The sequence below is a fragment of the Cynocephalus volans genome, chromosome 4 (assembly GCF_027409185.1).
Source record: "Cynocephalus volans isolate mCynVol1 chromosome 4, mCynVol1.pri, whole genome shotgun sequence".
Taxonomy (NCBI): domain Eukaryota; kingdom Metazoa; phylum Chordata; class Mammalia; order Dermoptera; family Cynocephalidae; genus Cynocephalus; species Cynocephalus volans.
Window position 1 is genome coordinate 35,296,069 of NC_084463.1, and position 24,182 is coordinate 35,320,250.

A 24,182-nucleotide genomic window follows, 5' to 3' on the forward strand; every position below is an offset into this window, starting at 1 on the left:
TAATTAAATCAAACATCAATAAATAAGAAATGATGTCATCCGACCCCATTAGACAATAATGTTTATGGACTCAATGGCATATCCCAATTCCGAAAGATCCCTATGCGTATAGTAGGTGTTAAATGTGAATTTTGTTGAATAAATGAATGACTGAGAACCAAACAAAATAAGTATGATTTTCTTCATTTATTTATTTAATCCTTTAAACTTTGTAAACTAAAAGATCCAAATTTAATTTTAAAATATTAATAAACTAGCTTTTCTTAATTAGACAAACTTCCACACACTTGGAGGTTTTTTATTTGTTTTTTGTTTTTTTAAATCCTGTCATATTAGGAATGGGTTGAGAATCTGTTTCGAAAAACAAAACACAAACAGTTTTTTGTGTACTCTCTTACTCAACAAGAATCCACACAGAAGACCAGCGTCTGACTTCTGTAACCAAATGTGTGGCGACTTTTTCTCACTGGCAAACAAGCCATCAGTTCTTCTGCGGACACTAGCTGGGTGTCTTCTGATTTAATTCTGGTGCTATCTACCTGGACATAAGATCCCACAAGTTGAGGTGTTACCAAAACCCCAAAAGTCCGTTTGCTCAGCACTCAATAGCTAATAATTGGGAGACAAGTGTCGGTGTAAGGAAAGGTTCCTTTAATCAGGAAGCTGGCAGCCTGAGGAAATGGCAGACTTATGTCTCAATGACCCTCTCTGCTTCTCCAAGACATGGCAAAGGGTTTGATAGGGACAGGTGGTAGGGGGGCCGATTCATGGTGATCTAAACAGGAACGTGCAGGCATAATCATACAATTGCACATAAACAGCAAAGAACTTCTCGGCTGGGAGCTGAATCATGTTGACCATCCTGCATGACATCAAGTAACAGATTCAGTTCCTGTTAATGTTTTAAAAAATCTAGTTAGTAAGCTAGCAAAGAATGGCCACCTGGGCTAACAGTTTCTTCTATAATTATTGTGTGTACAGTGTGAGCAAAAGTCATTATGTTCTAACAATCATGTGAACAAGAACCATTCTGTTTTAATGCCCAGCTGCAAGCTATGTGGTTCCGGTTACAAGAGTAAAATAAAAAATAAATAAATAAAATTTTTTAAAAAAAACCTTCTTAATTTAGAAGTTTAATAAAATGAAGCCACTTCTGTTCAGCCTGTTATAAAGGCTCAGTCCCCAAGATTGTCACGCCCTTCAGATGTCAGTTGCAAGCCTAGACCTCTGGAACTTCTAACCAAGGAGCTATAAATCTAAATCAGCGTTTCCACAACCCCCTCCATGGGTTCAATTAGTTTGCTGGAGTGGCTCGCAAAACTCAGGGAAACACTCGCTTTTACTGGTTTGTTACAAAGGCTATCTTAAAGGATACAGAGAAACAGACAGATAAAGAGATACATAAAGCCAGGTCTAGAAGGGTGCAGGGCATAGGAGCTTCCTTTCTCATGGAGTTGAGGTGCACCACCTTCCCAGCACAAGGGTGAGTTCAGCTGTCCAGAAGCTCTCTGAACCCAGTTCTCATGAGTTTTTATGCAAGCTTCATTGCATAGGCATGATTGATTAAATCACCGGGCACTGGTAGTGAACTTAACCTGCAGCCCCTCACCCCTCCTCAGAGGTTGGAGATGGGACTAAAAGTCACACCTCAGTCTTTTTTTAATTTTTTTTTCAAATTTTTTTTGTGTATGTGTGTGACCAGCCACACCGAGCGAACCGGCCATCCCTATATAGGATCCAAACCCGCGGCGGGAGTGCTGCAGCGCTCCCAGCGCCTCACTCTCCTGAGTGCGCCACGGGTCGGCCGGCCGGACACCTCAGTCTTTTCTGTGACCAGCCCCCTATCCTGAAACTACCTAGGGGCTAACAGCCATCATTAGCATAAGAAAAGAACTGTAACTAACTTATCACTTTGGAGATTCTAAGAAGTTTATAAATTGTATGTCAGGAGATTGGGATGAAAACCAAATGTATATTTTCAAAATATCACAGAATCTTTTCTTTTCCAACTCATCTTCTAAAACTCCAAGTGAGATATCCTTTCAGAGCAATTCATGTATTGCACTTGCTTTGTTAAATTGACAAATTGACACTAGAATGAGCTTTGGTACATTGGTACAGATTGCTTTAATTGAATGAATGGATTAGCTTGCAGTGATCATTTTTTTCTTAAATTTAGCCACACCTGTAATTAAAGTATGATGGTGAAATGCAGCCAATAAAAGCAGCCATCGAACTTTCATTGCTCAGAATAGGTCAATCACTAATTGCCTGCTTGCTGGATTTTAGAGAAATACCCTTTTGTTTGATTCGGTTTTTATTCAACATTATTGGTACTTATACTAAGTTAAATAAACAAATCCATTTCACAAAGAATGTAAAAATCACATCAACCCCAGGTGTTTTATCAACATCTAAGTCTCAGTGGGCAGAGTTTAATCTCAGAAGGTTGATTTCATTGTTTACTAACTCGACTAGCAAATTACAGAAGAACATCTGGGGAACAGGATTCATGGAAGGGACAGGTCCCCAAGAAACCCAGGGTTGTTCAAAGAAGTCTGCTTTCTGTCAAATGCCAGCAGAAGATGGCAAATTCTATTCTCACAGTGAATGCACAGTCCAAATTTGGGTTAGAGGAAGGCAAGGAAGATCCTGGAATAATTTAGTGCTCTGGATACTGAGAAAATGGAGAGGTAGGGGTGGTTCCTACAGATAAATGCAATTTTTTTTCAGAAGGAAATCAAAGTGTTACATGTTTTAGTGTCAAATGACATAAATTTTCTTGTTTTGGTTGTTGTCACTGAAGATGTTAAATTTAAAATTACTTCGACCTAATAAATTATTCCTCCTTATTCTTATCAAGGCAATTTTAGACTCTACAGATGCTCTGTCTATATGGAAACAGTGCAAAGATTTTGCCTGTAACTGGCTAGCATATAAAACTATAGTAACAGAAAAGTAACCAAGAAAGTGTTCTTGAAAAGTCAAAAGGTCACTTAGTTCACTCTAGGAAAGACTGCATAGAAGAACAATAGCATTCCTGATTATGTTTATTTTCATATAGTTTTAAAGAATGCCACAATATTAAATCTAGTTTACTATAGTTAAGCAGACTCAGTATTATTGGAGGCAGATTTTTTTTCAGTTCTATATAATTAAGGTAATTATGAGTGTTTAAGTAGTTAATATTTTAAGATGTGATTAGCTACTCATTGCTGAAAGTAAGCAATGAATGGTGATTAACAAAGTTGGGTGTTCTCGTGCATTTGAATGTGTACTGAGCAAAGGACTTTTAGTTAACCAGGACATTCAGCCAAATGCCCTGTAAACATTGTCTATTGTATTACACTGCTGTTTTGATTTTATTGCCATCTTCCAAACCTAGCCCTCATTGTTCCACATGTTTATTTTATTAATATAATACATTTACTGTTCATTTTAAATTGAGTCTCATGGTAACATTTTTACAAAAAATGAGAGAAAGCCAAGAGAGGGTGGGGGGAGACCATTCTGCAAGATAACATTGTTATTTTACTAAGAGAGTCTGTGAGCATAGCTGTGTCTCCAGAAATCCGCTATCATATCTTCCTCTTTCTGTACAAGATGATCTATGTAGATTAAATAACAGTATTCTAGCATCCGTTAGTTGTTCAACCAATGGTTTCAAGCTAGAATTGTTGCAATATTCTGCCTTCAAACCAAGATACACCGAATACTTTTACCTTGAATCCATGTCAGAAGCTCTAAGAACAGAGAAGGTGACATCTGAGCTGGCTGAAAAGACATGAGAATGAGCCCCATAGAAATGTTCAGAGACAACATCCCAGGGAACTGAACTTATTAAGTGGAAAAGGTGGTATGTCCTGGGTAGTTCGAGGAATACTAAGGAAACCAGAGTGCTGGGAGGTGAATGGACAAGGAGGAAAGTAGACTAAGAGGTTGGAGAGGCAATGGGAGGAAAGAACAAATAGGGCTCAGAAAACTGTTAAGGCTATGGCTTTCTTTCTCTCTCTCTCTCTCTCTCTCACTCTCTCTCTCTCTCTCTCTTTAGCTTTATTTAAGAAATTGAGTACCATAGACTTCAATATACATGGCATGACATATTCAATATTGTGGTTTTGGTAGCCAATGCATAGATTTGCTAAGATATCAATTTCACTCAATGTAAACATTTCATGATCACATGGAGATAATATTCCCAGTGATTTGCCCAAGTCGGAGAGGAGAAAACAGAACACAGCAAAAATGGTAAACTACAACAGAGATGAAAAACAAAAACAGCCAATTAACAGACCAGTTGATTCCTAATAGGTGCATAAAGTGATTGTTTGGTCATAGTGTTTTATTCCTTTACAGGAACAATTCATAGTACTTTCATGTTCCCTGTGTAAGCTATTGCATGTTCAAAGAATTTAATTTTGGCTGCTTTATTGAGCAGGCAGTGTGGAAATGGAGGAGCTGCAAGGAGACTGTTGCAACAATCTCGGTGAGAGATAGTGATGCTCTTTCCAGGGAGCACGGGATGTTAGTGAATAGTGATATAGTGATCGGATCAGAGTGTGCTTATATTCTCAGGTGGAGTCAGCTGACTTCACTGAAAAAGTAGATATTGGGTCTCACAGAAACAAGAATTGAGCAAGTAGGAGGATGGAGTGGCCGTTAAATAGATGGAGGTACTGCACTAGGAAGGCTGAGTATATCCGTAATGCTGGTTAGGTAGGGTAGGTAACTTAAATTTCAGATGCTGCTTAGACATGTGAGTGCTTTTCAAATAGGGCTGTGGTTTACAGAAAGCTTATATTCAAGCTTGATATATAAATTTAATGGTTGAGAGCTAAATGATGGCATTTAAAGTCAAAAGACTGCCTGAAACCAAAAAGGAAGTGAGGTAGATTAAGGTACTCAATCCTGGGGTTATATAAACCTGAAAATCCAGATCTGTAGATCATGGATATCAGGTGACTAGAGTCATCCCAGAAGAGGGACAGAACAACTGTGGATGCTGCTGACAGATCACAACAATTAGGAATGAGGATGCATGATTGGAGGGTGAGGACAACATGGCAGAGCAGTTTGTGGTAGTAGCCAGAAGAAAACCCTGATTGCTTTGGATTCAGGAGAGATAGGAAGCAGAGCAATAGGGGAGCTGAAACAGATGCTTTCAGAAAGGGAAAAAAGAAAGAAAAGAGTGAGCAGACAATACAGGCAGCATTTAATGGAGAACAGGATAGCATCAAGACATTCCTTTTTGTCTTTTTAAAAGAGAGATAAAACCAGTCAGTAGGCCTGCTGAGGAAATGACCAGCAGAAAGAGGGCTCTTGATTCAGGGGATGACGATGGTGTAACACCTGCAGTATCTTCCGGTGGCACCTCATGCCCACGGGGGTGGGCACAGACTTTATTCAGAGGGAGATGGAGGAAGTGGATGCACTAGAACAAAAGGTGATATGTGGGGGAATTTGCAGATATTCTCGTTAGAAGATTTCAGTTTTATTTAGTAAAATAGGTTTCTTGTTGAAGGTACAGATAGACAAGGATGTTTTGAAAGATTGGAAAGAGAAGAGCATAAATGAAATAGTCATTTAGGAGACTGGAAAAGTGAGTATATGAGGGAAATGGAGAATGATTGCTCTGTAGCACAAAGAATACACCAGTTAATTGGTTAGGAATTTTAAGGTGGCAATATCATGTGTTGTGTCTCACCCCCTCCATTGCATGAAGCTCACATATGGCAGGTTGACAGTGAATTTATCCAAAACTGTGTTAGACAATGAATTAAATGAAAGGAAGGAGAGGTGTACACGAGGAAGTGATTGCAGTGGCTGAACACAAGTACAGTATCTAACTGGGCAAGAAAGGACACTGGTGGATAAGATACAGGTTAGCTCAGCACAAGGCTTCACACACACACACACACACACACACACACACAGCAGGTATTGATAAATATTGTTTGAGAGAAGAATGAATAAACTTTCTCAGAATGTCATAGAAGATGCAAGTGTCTGTTCTCTTTTCCAGACAAAATCCATATATGAGAAAAGAAAGACATTTGATCCCATATGTGTGTGATTTTTTAAAGACCTTTGTTGTTATTGTTAGTTTGTGAGGTCTGTTTATAACTTTATTGAGGTATAATTGACAAATAAATATTGTATATATTTAAGGTGTACAACTTGATGTTTTGATATATGTATATACTGTGAAATCACAATCGATCTAATTAACTTATCTATCACCTCAAATAATTAAAATTTTTTCTTTTTCTTTTCTGGTGAGCACACTTAAGATCTACTGATCAGAGTCCTTTTTTTTTCTATTTTTTTTGGATTGAGACTTCTAGATTTCAGACAATTCCAACACAGAAAACTTGAGTCTCTTTACAGGATCTAATCTTCACAATCAGCTTGTGATTTCAAAATGTATTCTTACAGAAAAGAGCTGGAATTATGCATTTGCCCTTCTAAATAGCCACAAATAAAACTCTAAACTATTAGGAAAAAATTAATTCCTGAAGTTCCAAACACAGATAGTTCTAAATATTGTTATGGCTTGTGTACTGTGCTTTTCCAAAATGTTTTCCACCCCCCACCCACAGGCAATGGAGCACCAAAATGTGTCCAGTGTCACTGAGTTTCAACTGTTAGGATTCCAGAACCTTCTTCAGTGGCAGATCCTACTCTTTGCCATTTTCCTGGTCATCTACTTCCTCACCATCACGGGGAATGTCGTTATCATCACAGTGGTGAGCCAGGACCAGCGACTGCACTCACCAATGTACACATTCCTCAAACACCTCTCCTTTCTGGAGCTCTGGTACACATCCACCACTGTGCCCCTTCTCCTAGCCAACCTGCTCTCCCAGGGCCAAGCCATCTCCTTCTCCGCCTGTATGGCACAGCTATACTTCTTTGTGTTCTTTGGGGCTACTGAATGCTTTCTCCTGGCCGTGATGGCTTATGACCGATATCTGGCCATCTGCAGCCCACTCCACTACTCCTTCCTCATGAGTCCTGAAATCTGCACAAAGTTGGTGGCAATCTCCTGGTTGACAGGGGTGGGCACAGGCTTTCTGCCTTCCCTGATGATTTCCAAGTTGGATTTCTGTGGGCCCAACGAGATCAACCATTTTTTCTGTGACCTCCCGCCACTCATGCTGCTTTCATGTTCCAGTGTTTATACTACTGAAATGGCCATCTTCATCCTTTCAGTTGTTGTTCTGTGCCTTTGTTTTTTTCTGACACTTGTGTCCTATGTTTTTATTGTGTCCTCCATACTGAGAATTTCCTCAGCTTCTGGACGGATGAAGACCTTTTCTACATGTGGCTCCCACCTGGCTGTTGTCACTATTTACTATGGGACTATGATCTCTATGTATGTGCGCCCCAATGCTCATGTGTCACCTGAAATCAACAAGATCATTTCTGTCTTCTATACCGTGGTCACCCCATTGCTGAACCCATTTATCTACAGCTTCAGGAACAAAGACTTCAAACAAGCTGTTAAAAAAGTCATGAGAAGGAAGTGTGGCACCTATGGAGTAAGACTGAAAGGAAATTTCTTTATTAGGTAAGGAAAATCTGTGCAGGACACACAGTAGATTAAGTACAGGAGTAAGTGAATGCTAGGTTCACAGCCTTCAAACCTGAATGCCATTGTCAGTACTGCACTGAATTCTTCAAGCCACAGTGAAAAAGCTTCTTAATGGTTTCTTGTCAATAACCAGTCAGAAGCTAAATTGCCTCCACCAAGCCATTTTGGGGGCAATTTTGTTATTAGACACTGTCTTCCAGTTTTTGATGAGAATCTGTACAATTTCAGTACATGGTAATTACACATACATGACTTCCAGATTCTAAAATAGGATTTTTGTTTGTTTGTTTTTATAGCCTTATACACAGAAAGTTCTGCATCTGTTTAGTACTGTGAAGACACTGGTCTTGTAGACCTAAAACCTTGTGGGTACCATTAGTGCTTATTAAATAGATGTACAAAGAATAAATGAAAAAAGAAAAAAGTATATTTGAAATGTGTTTTGATCCACATTATCTCCTAGTAACAAGAAAAATAAATAAATAAAAAACAACAAGGAGTTTTGAAGTGTCAAACCTTTATCTACAATAACTTTGACTTTAATCTTTTTTTGTCTGCTTAATGAAATTCTAGCTAAGGAAATAAAAGAAGGAAGGAAGGAAGGAAAAGAAGAAGGGAAGAAAAGATCCAAAGTATTACATGCTATCATGAGCCTTGGGATTCAAAGAGTGTACACTAAAATGCTTAAATCACTTTAGGATTTCCTTTTATTCAGCTAATATTTATAAGATTTCTACTAGTCCTGCCCACTCTTCCATTCATTAATTTCACATATATTTAATCTCCTGATATGCGCCAGTCCTGTGATACAGTCTGAGTTCTTTGAGGACACAGTAACATAGAAAGGGCCATGGAAGTCTTTGCCTTAATGGAAATTCCAGTCAGGAAGGGAAGAGAAATATGTAATGAAGGATAAATAAATAATTAAATGGCTGTTTCTATTTGCTATGATCACTCTGAAGTGATAAAGCACAAGCTGGTGCATGCACATAGAACAGTAAGTTTGAATCAACATAGAAGGCTGGGAAAGCTCTCTGTGTTTATATAGTACTTTAAGCTACACTGCAAGGAGTAGGAGAACAGGAATGGAAAGAGTGGTCTGGAGTAAATGTCAAGAGAAGGCTGAGGAATGGGGGAGATGGATGAAGGAGATGAGTCTGAAGAGAAAGGCAGGAGCTTGTCCACACAGGTCATTAAAAGCCCTGTAGGGTTTATGGGTTTTGCACTAAGTGAAATGATTGATTATCAAAGGGTGCTAATTAGGAAATGACAATATATTTTGTATTTGCAAATCTCATTGCTGTTTAGAGAAAAGACTGAAAGAGAGCAAGAGTGGCTGGGGGTCATTCCAGTAGCCCAAATGGGAGATGAAGTTGGCTTGATTTTAGGTTTGTGGACGTAAGCCGTATAGTAAATGCCTCACAGATAGTGAGGTCAGGTGTGAAAATTCTGGTCTCACCTACTCATTCCTGGGCAGTGGTGCCTGTTTGTAGCCTCTTCATAGACTTGGGATATGTTCTTCATCGACCTCTGAGCTTCAGTGGTAGGTGCATTTTGATCTTCTAGCTCACGTAATTTCCTCCCACTACATGTCCTTAGGTTCTTTTACCCTCCTTTGTCCAGCCATCTCATTCTCTCTCTTCTGGGATTTGGCCTGTGAGAGCTGTTGCTTGCGGTTTTTCTTTGTGGTTTGATGATTTTCTGTAGTGGTACGCTTTGAATTCTTCTTATTTTTGTCCTGCGCTTCTAATAACAATTTTTGCTTTGTGTTTGCCGTGAGGCTTACATAGAACTTCTCACGCTTATAATAGTCTTTTCCAAGCTGATAACAACTTAACTTTGATTGCATACAACAACTCTACACTTTTACCCCCGCTTCACGTTTTATGTTTTTGATTTCACAATTTACATCATTTTGTAATGAGTATCCCTTGACAATTTATTTTAGCTATAGTTGTCATTAATAATATTGTCTTTTAACCCTCATAGAGTAATAAAATAGCCTTACACACCTTCACTATAGCCTTAGAATATTCTGAATACAGGTTTATGTTACCTATAATATTATGCTTATGTATACTTCTTGTTTTTAATAAGTAACTTTTAATTTCAGTTTAAAGAACGCTCTTTAGAAATTCATGCAAGGCAGGTCTAGTGTTGATGAACTCCCTTAGCTTTTGTTTGTCTAAAAAGTTTTCATTTCTCCCTTATTTTTAAAAGCTTGGCTGTATAAAGTATGATTGTTTGGTATTTTTTTTCTTTTCAGCACTTTTACTACATCATCCTACTCTCTCCTGGCCCACCAGGATTCTGATGAGAATTCCACTGATAATCATATTTGCACTCCTTTATATGTGATGTGGGGTTTTTCCCAGCTTTATTGAGGTATAATTGATATATAAAAATGAATATCATTAACATATACAATTTAGTGAGTTTGGACATGTGGATACATTCAAATTATTAACACCATAATCAAGGTGATAATACACTAACAGAGCCACCACCTCAAACAATTCCCTTGTGTCTTCGTGTTTTTGTTTTGATATGCTTTGTTTTTTTATAATCGACAGATAAAATGTTATGTATTTATCGTGTACAACATGATGTTTTGAAGTATATATGCACTGTAGAACAGTTAAATCTACCTAATTAATAAATAAATTACCTCACATAATTATCATTTTTATGGTGATGAAATAGAAGGTGCTCAGTCCCCCTGGGATCAGGTTTTGGGCCACTCCTCTGGGCCTCTAACTACTTCCCTTGGACTCAAGCCCCACCTCTGAGTCCTAAGCTATGGTGGCCAGCATTTTTGGCACCAGCACATGGAGGCAGACTTATGTCATCCCAGTTGCTGATCACGCTCAGTAAAAAGGAGTTTACTGCTTAAATGACTTTCCACTGGAGGCACTAGAGAGCACAGTATATTTGAATATATTCATTGCATGTGGTGGAATTTGACTAGTTAGCATGCTCTAAAAGAGACCAACAGAGCATGTGCAAGACTAGGTTACATAACTTAGTTGAATATTCATTAGATACCATGAATATATATAGATTACCAAACTATGAAAGTTGAATTCAGGAAGAAGGAGGGGCTGCTGCTCACCTTCTCAGTCAGCCTGCAGTTTGTCTGCAAATGTGTATTTCTTACTTTTGTATTAAACTTGGTGGGTGCCCTGCTCAGTCTCTGAATCTAGACCACACTATACCTGTGATGTCTGTACTTCTCGTTCTTTCTATTAAACAGGTTTTCACTTTCTACTGTGACTCTGCTCTTGAATTATTTCCTGTGGCAGAGTCAAGACCTGGTAAGAGGATGGGGTGGGTTGAGGTCGGCTCTTGGGCCTCCCCAGATCTTCTCCTCCAGTGTCAGTGAGGACTCTTAACATACTATTTTTTGCAATTTTCAAAGAAACAGTATATTATCATTAAATGTAGTCATCTTGCTGTACAATAGACTTCTTGAATTGATTCCTCACTTCTTAATGTAATTATGTATCCTTTGTCCAGCATCTGCCCACCCCGTCCTCTGGTAACCACCATGCTACTCTCTACTTCTATGAAATGAACTCTTTTGGTTTTGACATATGAGTAATATCATGCTGTATTTGTCTTTCTGTGCCTGGCTTATTTCTCTTAACATAATGTCCTCCATGTTCATCCATATTGTTGCAAATGACAGGATTTCTTTCATTTTTATGTCTGAATAGTATTATATTGTGTATATGTACACCGTATTTTCTTTATCCATTCATCCATTGATGAAAACTAAGATTGATTCCATATCCTGGCTATTGTGAATAACATGAGAATGCAGATATCTCTTCAACATACAGATTACATTTCCTTTGGACACATACTCAGTAATGGAATTGCCGAATCATATGGTACTTCTATTTTTAATTTTTTCATGCTGTTTTCTATAATGGCTGTACTAATTTGTATTTCCACCAGCAGTGTACAAGGGTTTCTTTTTCTCTACATTCTCACCAACACTTGTTATTTTGGTCTTCTTTACAGCCATTTTAACAGGAGTGAGGTAATATCTCATTGTGGTTTTGATTTTTATTCTCTGATGATGATAGATATCTAGCATTTTTTAATATACCTGTTAGCCATTTGTATGTCTTCTTTTGAGAAATGTCTACTCAAGTATTTATTTCACCCATTTTTAAATAGGGTCATTTGTTTTCATACTATTGACTTGAGTTCCTTATATATTTTTGATATTAAACCCTTAGCAGATGTATAATTTGCAAATATTTACTCCCATTTTGTAGGTTGTCTCTTCGTTTTGTTGATTATCTCCTTTGCTATGCAGAGCTTTTTAGTTAGATGTAGTATCATTTGTTTCTGTTTGCTTTTCTTGCCTCTAATTTTGAAGTCATATCCAAAAAAATCATTGCACAGACCAATATCATGAAACTTTTCCCCTGTGTTTTCTTACAGTAGTTTTATAATTTTTGGTCTTATAGTTAAGTCTTTAATCAATTTTGATTGGAGTTTTGTACATAGTGTGAAATAAGGGTCCAATTTCATTGTTCTGCATGTGCATATCCAGTTTTTCCCAATACCGTTTATTTAGAAGACTGTCCATTCTTTATGTGTCTTCTTATTACCTTTGTGGAAGATCAATAAATGTATGAATTTATTTCTGAACTCTCTAATTTGTTCCACTGACTATATGTCTGTTTTTATATATACCAGCACCTTGCTGTTTTCGTTACTATAGCTTTCTAGTAGATTTTGAGATAAGGAAGTGTGATGCCTCCAGCTTTGCTCTTTTCGCTGAAGACTGCTTTGGATACTTGTGCATTTTATAATTCCATAAAAATTGTAGGAATGTTTTTCTATTTCTGTGAAAAACTTCATTGGAATTTTGATAGGAATGACATTAAACCTGTAGATTGCTTTGGGTAGTATGGACATTTTATCAGTATTAACACTTGCAATCCATAAACACAGGATATCTTTTCATTTACCTGTGTTTTCTTCAATTTATTTCATCCATGTTTTATAATTTTAGTGCAAAGATCTTTCATCTCTTTAATTTTATTCACAGGTATTTTTTTGTAACTATTGTAAATGATATTATATTCTTGATTTCTTTTTCAGATAGTTCCCTAGTGGTGTATAGAAATGCTACTGATTTTTGTACGTTGATTTGGTATCTTTCAAGTTTACTGAGTTTGTTTGTATATTCTAACAGTTTTCTGGTGGAGATTTTAAAGTTTTCTATGTATAAAATCATGTTGTCTGCAAACAAGGACAATTTACATCTTCTTTTCCAACTTGGATACACTTTCTTTCTTTCTCTTGCCTAATTGCTCAAAGACTTCTAGTACCATATTGAGTAGAAGTGGTGATAGTGGGCATCCTTATGTTGTTCCAGATCTTAAAGAAAAAGTGTCCAGCTTTACCCTGTTCAGTATGATGTTAGCTGTAGGTTTGTCATTTATAACCTTGGTTGTTCCAGATATATTTCTTCCATATGTTGAGGGTTTTTAATCATGAAGCAATGTTGAATTTTGTCAAATGCTTTTTCTGCATCTATTGAAATGAGTGTATTGTTTGTACTTTATTCTGTTAGTGCGATGTATCATAATTATTGATTTGCATTGTTGAACCATCCTTGCATCTCTGGGAAAAATCCCACCTGATCACAGTGAATATTTTTAATGTGCTGTTAAATTTAGTTTGCTCGTATTTTGTTGAGAATTTTTGCATCTATGTTTGTCAGAGATATTGGCTCATAGTTTTGGGGTTTTTTTCTTGTATTCTCATCTGTTTTTTTGTATGAGGATAATGCCGGCATCATAGAATGATTTTGGAAATATTTAATATTTTTGGAATAGTTTGAGAAGAATTGGTATTTATTGTTACTTTTTAAATGGTTAGTGAAATTCAGCACTGAAGACTTTAGGTCTTCAAATTTTCTTTAATGGGGAAACTTTGTTTTTTACTAATTGCATCTCCTTACTCATTATTGCTCTACTCAGATTATCTGTTTGTTTGTTTGTTTCATAATACAATCTTGATAGATTGTGTGTGTCCAAAATTTATCCATTTCTTCTAGGTTTTTCAATTTACTGGTGTATAATTGTTCATAATAGTCTATTATGAACTGTTTTACCCAGTGGTGATGTCTCCTCTTTCACTTCGATTTTATTTATTTATTTACAGAGCTGTTTTTTATTTTATATTTTTAATTGGAACATAATTGAGTATACGTATTTATAAGGTACAGAGATGACTATCAGTATTTTTGTACAATATGTTTTGATCAAATCAATATTATTAGCATGTTAATCATTATAAATCTTAATTGTTCTTGTGCTCCTTACCAAATTTCTTCCTAATCCCTTTTCCTCCCCCCTTTGCAAATCTATTAATCATAGGTCTGTTCTGTCCTTATGAAAGTTCAATGTATTTCTGTAGTCTTTCTCTCTTTCTCTCACTTCCTCACTTTCTTTCTTTCTTACTTCCCACTATGAGTGACAACATGCAGTAGTTCTCTCTTTGTGCCTGGCTTATTTCACTAAATTTAATTTTTTCCAAGCTCATCCGTGTTGTGAATGGCAGAATTTCTTTCTTTTTTATGGCTGAGTAGTATTCCATTGTGTATATATATCACTTTTTCCTTATCCAACCATCTATCAATGGACATTCAGGTTGGTTCCAAATCTTGGCTATTGTAAACAGAGCTGTGATGGACATGAGAGTGCAGGTATCCCCTCGACATGAAGATTTCCATTCCTTTGGGTATATACCCAGTAGCAGGATTGCTGGATCACATGGTAGTTGTATCTGTAATTGTTTGAGAAACATCCTCACTATTATCCATAATGGTTGCACTATTTTACAGTCCAACTACAATATAGAGGAGTTTCCCTTTGTCCACATCATCACCAGCATTTGTTATTCTCAAGTCTTTTTGATAATAACCAGTCTAATGGGTGAGATGACATCTCAACATGGTTTTGATTTGCATTTCCTGGACGATTAGTGATATTGAGAATTTTTTCATGTATCTCTTGGCTATTTGTATGCCTTCCTTTGAAAAATGTTTATTTAGCTCCTTTGCCCATTTTTAAATTGTATTATTTGGGATGTTTACAGTGAAGTTGTTTGAATTCCTCAAAAATTCTGGATATTTGGCCTTTGTCAGATGTACAGTTTGCAAATATTTTCTCCTGTTCCTTGGGTTGTGTTTCTGCATTATTGATTTCTTTCTTTGCCATGCAGAAGCTTTTTAGTTTGATATAATCCCATTTGTTTATATTTTCTGTTGTTGCTTGTGATTTGGGGGCCTTAGTCATAAAGTTTTTGCCCACTCCTACATCCTGAAGTGGTGTTACCTCTGTTTTCTACTACGAGTTTCATAGTTTTGGGTATTTTACTTAAGTCTTTAATCCATTTTAGGTTGATTTGGGTATATGTTGAGAAGTAGGGGTATAGTTTCACTCTTCTACACATGGATATCCAGATTTCCCAGCACAAATTACTGAAGAGGCAGTCCTTCCCTTAGTGTATGTTCTTGGCTCATTTGTCAAAGATTGCTAGGCTGTAAGTACCTAGGTTGATTTCTGGGTTTTGTATTCTGTTCCATTGATTCCAGTGCCCCTTTTTATGTCAGTACCATGCTGTTTTTGTTATTATAGCTTTGTCATATAGTTTAAATTTAGGTAGTGTAATGCCTCAATTTTCTTTTTATTTTTATTGCTCAGGTTTTATTTGGCTATTCAGGGTCTTTTGTTGTTCCATATGAATTTTGGGATTGTTTTTTCATTTCTGTGAAGAATGCCATTGGTATTTTGAAGGGTATTGCATTGAATCTGTAGATCACTTTGGGTAGTATGGATGTTTACACAATGTTAATTCTTCCAATCCATGAACATGGAATATCTTTCCATCTTTTGGTGTATCCTTTCATTTCTTTCAGCAGTGATTTGTAGTTCTTATTGTAGAGATTTTTCACCTCTTTGGTTAAGTTTATTCCTAGGTATTTTATTCTTTTGGTAGCTACTGTAAATGGGCTTGCTTTCTTTTCCTGCTTGTTCTTTGATGGTGTGTTAAAACACTACTGATTTTGATGTATTGATATTGAGAGTGGCATCCTGGTCTTGTTCCTGTTCTTAAGGGAAAAGCTTTTGGCTTTTCCCCATTCAGGATGATATTGGTGGTGGGTTTGTTATATATGGCTTTTATTGTGTTGAGATGCTTTCCATCAGTACTTACTTTGCTGAGAGCCATTATCATGAAGGGATGTTGAAGTCTGTCAAGTGCTTCTTCTCCATCTGTTGAGATAATCATAGTTTTTGCCCTTGATTTTGTTCATGTGATATATTACATTTATTGACTTCTGTACGTTGAACTATTCTTGTCTCCCTCAATTAATCCCTCTTGATCATGATGTATAATTTTTTGATGTGTTGATGTATTCTGATTGCTAGTTTTTTATTGAGTATTTTTCTATCTATGTTCATCAAAGATATTGATCTGTAGTTTTCTTTTTTGTTGCTGTATCTCTGCTTTTGGTGTCAGAGTGATGCTGGATGAGTGGTCTCTGTTTCAATTCTTTTGGAATAGTTTCAAGAGAATCGGTACTAACTCCTCTGTAAAAGTCTGGTAGAATTCAGCAGTGAAGCCATCTGATCCTGGGGTTTTCTTTGCTGGGAGACTGCTGATCTCAACTTCAGTTTTGTTGCTTGTTATTGGTCTGTTCTGGATTTGTATTTCTTGGTTCAGTCTTGGTATTGTGTATGTGTCCAGAAATTTATCCATTTACTCCAAGTTTTCAAATTTGTTGACATGTAGTTTTATGTAATATTCTCTATTGATTTTTGCATCTTTTTTTTTTTTTTTTTTTAGGGATCCAAACCCATGGCCTTGGTGTTATCAGCACCGCACTCTCCTGAGTGAGCCACAGGCCGGCCCAATGATTTTTGCATTTCTGTGGTATCTTTTGTAATGTCTTCTTTTACATTTCCGGTTTGTTATTTGGGTCTCTCTCTCTCTCTCTCTCTCTCTCTCCTCTTTGTTAGCCTAGCTAAAGGTTTGTCTATTTTGTTTATCTTCTCAAAAAAAAAGCAACTTTTTGTTTCATTGATGTTTTGCATCACTTTATTGGGTCTCTATTTCTTTTTGTTCTGCTCTGAACTTAAATTATTTCTTTTTGTGTACTAATTTTGAGATTGGTTTGTTCTTGTTTTTCCAGGGCTTTGAGGTGTAGGGTTAGACTGTTTATTTGAGTCTTTCTAAATTTTGATGTAAGCATTACTTACAATAACCTTTCCTCTTAGTACCACTTTTGCAGCATTCTACAGGGTTCAGTATGATGTGTCTTTATTTTCATTAGTTTCAAGAATTTTTTAAATTTCCTGCTTAATTTCTTCTTGGACCCATAGGTCATTCAAGTGCCTGTTTTTTAATTTCAAAGTGTTTGCTTAATGTCTTTAGTTTTACTTGATAATTTCTAGTTTTAATCCATTGTGGTCTGAAAGGATACTTGGAATGATTTCAAATTTTGCGTATTTGCTCAGGCTTGATTTGTGACCTAACACTTGGTCTATCCTGAAGAATGTTCCATGTGCTGATGAAAAAAAATGTATATTCTGTAGTTGATGGATGAAATTTTTCTGAAGATATCTGCCAGGTCCAGTTGATGTAAAGTGTGGTTTAAATCCTGTGTTTCTCTGTTGTTTTGTTGTCTGTATGATCTGACAAATGGGTGTTCAGGTCCCCCACTAGTATTATACTGAGGCCTATCTCTTTCTTTAGGTCTAATAGTGTTTGCTTTATATATCTGGGTGCTCCAGTGTTGGGTTTATATATATTTATGAATGTTACTTCTTCTTGCTGGGGAGATTCTTCTACCATTATATAGTGGCCTTCTTTGTCTCTTTTTATGGTTTTTGGTTTAAAGTCTATTTTATCTGATATAAGAATAGCTACTCCTGCTCATTTTTGGTTTCCATTTGTGTGGTATATCTTTTTTCATCTCTTCACTATTAGTCTGTGTGCCTCTTTACAAGTGAGGTGGATCTCTTGATGGACAGCATATAGTTAGGTCTAGCTTTTTAATCCAATCTATCAGTCTGAATCTTTTGAGTAGAGAGTTTAATCCATTTACATTTAGGGTTGCTATTGTTTTCTGTATTCAAGTGAAATTAAGTTGCTATCAAATTTAAATAGAAGAGTATAACTAAAAGATATTTAATAAAACTCTTAAAATAATATATAGATATAGAAAAAGATAAAGAGAAAAGCAAACAAGAAAAAAATCACTACAACATCATCAGATAAGAAAGTAACAGTGAGTGAGAAACAGGACAAAAAATACAAAATGGATATCAAACTTGTATTTTTTGTCCTTTAATCAAATGATTAATAAAATATTAATAGTGTTTACATAATAATTTCCTTAAACATAAATAGATTAACCTCTCCGGCCAAAAGGCACAGAGTAGCAAAATGGATAAACAAAAAAACACGATCTAGTGATCTGCTCTCTACAAGAGACTCAGTTTAGATTTAAAGACACAGTATAGTGTAAAGTGAATGCATGAAAAAATATATTTAATACAGATGGGAACCAAAGTAATGCATACGAGGCTACCATTATATCAAACAAACCAGATTTTTAAGTGTAATACTGTCTCTGGAGACAATGAATGTCATTATATTATGATAACAGTATCTACTAAGCAAGAAGATATAACAATTATAAATATATGTGCATTTGGGGAAAATAGGATAATTTAGTCAGGCTCCCTCAACATTTCTTGTAAACAAGTTGTGTGGGTGGAGTTAGTGTGCATCTGCACCCATGTACATTTCTAGTTAATTGCTTTTGTGTGTTCTGCAGTTTGAAGCAGAATGGCCAGCAGAGAGCTCATGTCTAACAGTAGAGCATGTTTACTCTGCTGGCAGCTGCTCAGTTTCAGTTTTCCTTTGGACATTGCCAGTAGCAGTTGAGTTTCTGAGTTTCTCTTTGTATTGCCTAGCTCTTAAATGTGTGTGTGCTGAATAGAGACTATTCCTACTTCAACCAAGGCGACAAGGACCTTTTTTCCAGTTACTAGCTCTTATGCCTCCATGTGAAGGGTTTGTGAATGGGCTTGAAGGGTTTGTGAGCTTCAGACCCTAGCCCTAGCTCTACAGTGCACACAAACTCAGACTCCTTAATTAGATAAATCAAATATTGATAGATATGAAAAAGAAATTGATGGCAATACAATAATAGTAGGGAAACTAAATACTCTCTTACAATAATGGATAAAACATACAGACAGAAAATCAATAAAGAAAAAGCTAACTTGAACAATATAGTACACACTGTGGTCCTAATAGATATACAAGTGGTCTTCAAAAGATACGTAACATCTTTTAATTCCATTTTCCACAAACTTTTTGAAGTAAACTCATATATAAACTTTCCATACAATAGCTGAATCCACTTTTTTTCGAGCAAATATGGAATAATTCTCCAGGAGTGATCATATGTTAGAACACAAAATAAGTTTTTACACGTTTGAGAAGATTGAAAGTATATCAAATGTCTTTTCTGACCCAAATGGAATAAAAGTATAAATCAATAACAGCAATGAAACCAGAAAATTTATAAATAAATGGAAACTAATCAACACACAATTGAACAACCATTGGGTTAAAGGGGAAATGAAAAGAAATTTTAAAAGTATGTTGAGATAAACAAAAATAGAAATGCAGCACACCCAAACCTACAGAACATAGCAGTAGCAGTTCTATGAGGGAAATTAATAGCAATAAATGCTTTTATCAATAAAGAAGAAAAATCTCAAATAAATACCCTAACTTTATGTAATCTATGCTGTTGGATGTCAGGAAAGTGGTTATCTTTGGGGAGGTATTGATCAGAGTTTGCATGAGGGTACTTATGGGTAGTAGTAAAATACACATGCACATGTATTTTAAAAGAAAAATGTGATGGAATTGTGAAAATTCACAAAGTTGTACACTTTTTTTCTATTGGTTATGAATATTCATGGGGTACAAAGTTGACCGTCACCACTCATGCCCAAGATGTGATGGCCAGAACAATATTGGCAGCATGCTCTGTACACTTCTGAAAAGTGCATATTTTGTCAGTAAAAGATTTAAAAATTACCAGGCAAAAAATTAAAGACCAATGGGATTAAAATTCAAAGGAGACAAAATAGACTAAAAGCAGACACATACAGGGTGCAGAAAACTGGTATTTTCAGGTATGGACTTCAATATAATAATAGGTAAATTTTATTTATTCATTTTATTTATTTATTTATCTATCCATTTATTTATTTATTTATTTATTTATTTATTTATGTAATCACTCACATGAGTTATTTATGATATTATAATTAAACTGAGCCAAAATAATTTTTCACAAAAGTAAACCAAAATGCAATAATTTTACTATTATTTTCCATTACTGATGTAAAATTTTTGAAATTCATATACAGAACTTTAACAAATTGTACCATATGTATAGAAACATAAAGATATTTAAATAGTACCTGCCATTACTATTTGAAAACCACTCTGTTTTCTTCTCTCCTCCCTTCCCTCACCTTTCTTCCTTTTCCCTCCCCTTCCCTTTTCTTTTCTCTTCTCTTCTCTCCTTTCCTATTCACTTTGTTTTTCTTTCTTCAATTATCTTTGCTACTCTATTGCATTTGATCCTACTGTGTTATTGGATTGATATCAATAGGATACTAAGAGGCAGGCAAAGGTCAGTCAATTTTTCTCTGAAGGGCCAGGTAGTGCATATTTTAGACCTTGCAGGTCATATGGTTTCTATCACAAGGACTCAACTATGCTGTTCTAATGCAAAACCCTCCATAAACATTATGTAAACAAATGAGCATACTATGTTTCAATAAAGCATTATCTACCAAAACAAGTGGAAGTTTAGATTTGTTTCACATGTAGTTTTCTGATCTCTGATCTGAATCAAAACATCCTTTTATGAATAGTCTTGAAATAGAAGGAAAAACACTTTGTAATTCATCATTTCTAAAATTTAAGGCCATGGTATTTGTGAAAAACTAATTTCTTGGTGTTTTATCAATATATGCCTGACTATAAGCAACATAACAATTAAATTGACATAATATCTTGCTTGACCAATATTTCCATAATACCAATATTACCAATAGATTAAATAATAACAATAGTTACAATTACTATTGGGATAATAGGGATAATAATGTCTAGCATTATTGTGTGTGTGTGTGTGTGTGTGTGTGTGTGTGTGTGTGTGTGTGTGTGTGTGTTAGTACCCCTGTATTTCTAAAGTGGCATGGAATGGTCAAGTAATATGCAAACATTTCCTAGATAGGATGTGACAGAATTAGGTAGGATATAAAAAGTACTCAACATTGAGAAAATTTGATTAAGAAACACTTTAGCATGTCATAACCATTCTCAGTAAAGATGTTTAAATTGTGCTGCTAATTAAATGTTTATGCTGTTAGAGGGATCCCAAGTTTGAGAAATTCTGATGCTTTTAGATCATATTCTATTTACACTCTGTACCATTTAATAAGAAAAACAATTTTAATGAGAAAATCATATTTAAGAGATAAGATGTCTTAGTTTGAGGAAAATAGTGTATGCAATAAAACTATCAAATAAAATAGAAAAAAAATTATAGTAGTATCAGAAAAAAATACAAAAGGAGGAATTACAACTGATACCACAGAAGTAGAAATACTACTACTACTACTACTACTACTACTACTACTACTACTACTACTACTACTACTACTACTACTACTACTACTACTAAATCTACTCTAACCAATTAGCTGACAAAAAAGTTGGATAACCTAGATGAAATGGATATATACCTGGAAACATACAACCTACCAAGAGTGAATCATGAAGAAACAGAAAATCTGAATAGACCAATAACTAATAAGATGATTGAATCAGTAACCAAAAATCTCCCAACAAAGAAAATCCAGTAACTGATGGCTTCACTGCTGAATTCCACTAAACATTTAATGAATTAACACCAATTCTTCTTAAACTTCCAAAAACTTGAAGACTAGGGACTGCTTCCAAATTCATTTTATGAGGCCAGAATTACCCTGATAGCAAAGTCAGACAGACACTGCAAGAAAAGGAAATTATAGGCCACATCCTTGATGAACATAGACGCAAAAATCCACAATGAAATGCTAGAAAATAAATTTAACAGCACATCAAAAAGTTTGTTTGCCACAATCAAGTGGAATTTATTCCTGGGACATGAGGATGGTTCAACATACGCAAATCATTAAATGTGATGTAACGCATTAACAGAATAAAAGATAAAAATAATATAATTATTTCAATAGAAGCAGAAAAAACATTTGACAAAATGCAATGCCTTTTATGATAAAAAACTCTCAACAAATTAAGAATAAAAATAATATGCCTGAACAAAATAAAAGCCATATATGACATGCCCACAGTAAACATCATACAAAATGGTGAAAAGCTAAAAGCTTTTCCTCCAGGATCAAGAAAAAGATAAGGATGCCCATTGTCAGTACTTCTATTCAATACAGTACTGGAAGCTCAAGGCAGAGCAATTAGGCAAGAGAAAGAAATGAAACACATTTAAATTGGAAAGAAATAAGTAAAATTATCTCTTTTTGCAGATGGCATGATCTTACATATGGAAAACACTATAGACTCCAACAAAAAACCATTAGAACTAATACACAACCGTTGCTTGGAGCGGGCTGAGCGCAGCTGCCCCGATCCTTCCCGCCCGCATCCCTGCCCAGCCCTGCGCGCCGCCGCCCCGCCATCCACCGCTTTGCAGGAGGTTCGGGGCACTTGGGTCCCCCTGTCTGGCCCTGCATCGCCTTCTCCTGCCCTGACCGACGAGTCGCCATGGCACAGGCTCTCAAAGGCACTGTGACTGACTTCCCTGGCTTTGATGAGCCGGCTGATGCAGAAACTCTTCGGAAGGCCATGAAAGGCCTGGGCACCGATGAGGAGAGCATCCTGACTCTGTTGACATCCCGAAGTAACACTCAGCGCCAGGAAATTGCTGCGGCTTTTAAAACTCTGTTTGGCAGGGATCTTCTGGATGACCTGAAATCAGAACTGACTGGAAAGTTTGAGAAATTAATTGTGGCTCTGATGAAACCCTCTCGGCTGTATGACGCCTATGAACTGAAGCATGCTCTTAAGGGAGCTGGGACAAATGAAAAAGTACTTACAGAAATTATTGCTTCAAGGACACCTGAAGAACTAAGAGCCATAAAACAAGTTTATGAAGACGAATATGGCTCAATCCTGGAAGATGATGTGGTGGGGGATACTTCAGGGTACTACCAGAGGATGTTGGTGGTTCTCCTTCAGGCTAATAGAGACCCTGATGCTAGAATTGATGAAGCTCAAGTTGAACAAGATGCTCAGGCTTTGTTTCAGGCTGGTGAACTTAAATGGGGGACAGACGAAGAAAAGTTTATCACCATCTTTGGAACACGAAGTGTGTCTCATTTGAGAAGGGTGTTTGACAAGTACATGACTATGTCAGGATTTCAAATTGAGGAAACCATTGACCGGGAGACTTCTGGCAATTTGGAGCAGCTACTCTTTGCTGTTGTGAAATCTATTCGAAGTATACCTGCCTACCTTGCAGAGACCCTCTACTATGCTATGAAGGGAGCTGGGACAGATGATCATACACTCATCAGAGTCATGGTGTCCAGGAGTGAGATTGATCTGTTTAACATTAGGAAGGAGTTCAGGAAGAATTTTGCCACCTCTCTTTATTCCATGATTAAGAGTGATACATCTGGGGACTATAAGAAAGCCCTCTTGCTGCTCTGTGGAGGAGACGACGATTAATGGCCGTCTGGAGAGAGACCCCTGCTCCGTGCCCGCCAGAGCTGCCACTACCTTCCTTCAGCACATCTAGCTGCACTTTTTATATGCCAGTGCTCGACACATTGCCTTATTCATATGAGCATGCTAGTGACCAAACATATGTGTCATAGAAGAAAATAGCGGTGCTTCTTTCTGATCTTCCTCTCTGACTGTTGTAACTCTGAAGTGTACTTATGTTACTAAGTCTATGGCTGAGTCATTTATATTTTCCTTTAAGAGGTCAGATTGCTTGTAGCCTTTTTAAAAAACTTCATTTATATTAAATGGATAACCATATTACCTTAATAGAACCTTAGCCTTGAATTTTTGAACTCCTGGAAGTGTTGTTAATCAAGTTTTCTCCTAAATTAAACCTGCAAAATTACAATGGTTGTATTCAAACGAATAATGAGAAATAAACATTTCCTTCCCCCTGAAAAAAAATAAATAAATAAAAATTAAAAAAAAGAACTAATACACAAATTCAACATATATAATAAAGTTGGACGATATAAAATCAGTGGTGCTTCTATACACTGTATATTATAAACCACATACTACAGTATATATGTAATAAACTATCAAAAAAAAGCAAGGAAACAATCCAATTTACAATAGCATCAAAAAATAAAATACTTACGGTAAATTTAACGAAGAAGGTGCAAAATTCATACATTGAAACTATAAACCA

The 24,182-nt window shown here is 36.1% G+C and overlaps 2 protein-coding genes across 2 annotated transcripts; both read left to right on the forward strand.

Moving 5' to 3' along the window:
• Positions 1-6,602: 6,602 nt before the first annotated feature.
• LOC134374740 (olfactory receptor 11L1-like) lies at positions 6,603-7,574 on the forward strand. The gene has a single exon (XM_063092679.1). The coding sequence runs from the start codon at positions 6,603-6,605 to the stop codon at positions 7,572-7,574; it is 972 nt and encodes a 323-aa protein (XP_062948749.1).
• Positions 7,575-22,376: 14,802 nt separating this feature from the next.
• On the forward strand, positions 22,377-23,622 carry LOC134375814 (annexin A5-like). Its single transcript, XM_063094540.1, has one exon. It carries the CDS (start codon positions 22,508-22,510, stop codon positions 23,471-23,473), a length of 966 nt encoding a protein of 321 aa, XP_062950610.1. The 5' UTR covers positions 22,377-22,507; the 3' UTR covers positions 23,474-23,622.
• Positions 23,623-24,182: the final 560 nt, after the last annotated feature.

Excerpts from the sequence above, each read along its gene's own strand:
- LOC134374740 (XM_063092679.1), top strand. The coding sequence starts at position 6,603 with ATGGAGCACCAAAATGTGTCCAGTGTCACTGAGTTTCAACTGTTAGGA.
- LOC134375814 (XM_063094540.1), top strand. The coding sequence starts at position 22,508 with ATGGCACAGGCTCTCAAAGGCACTGTGACTGACTTCCCTGGCTTTGAT.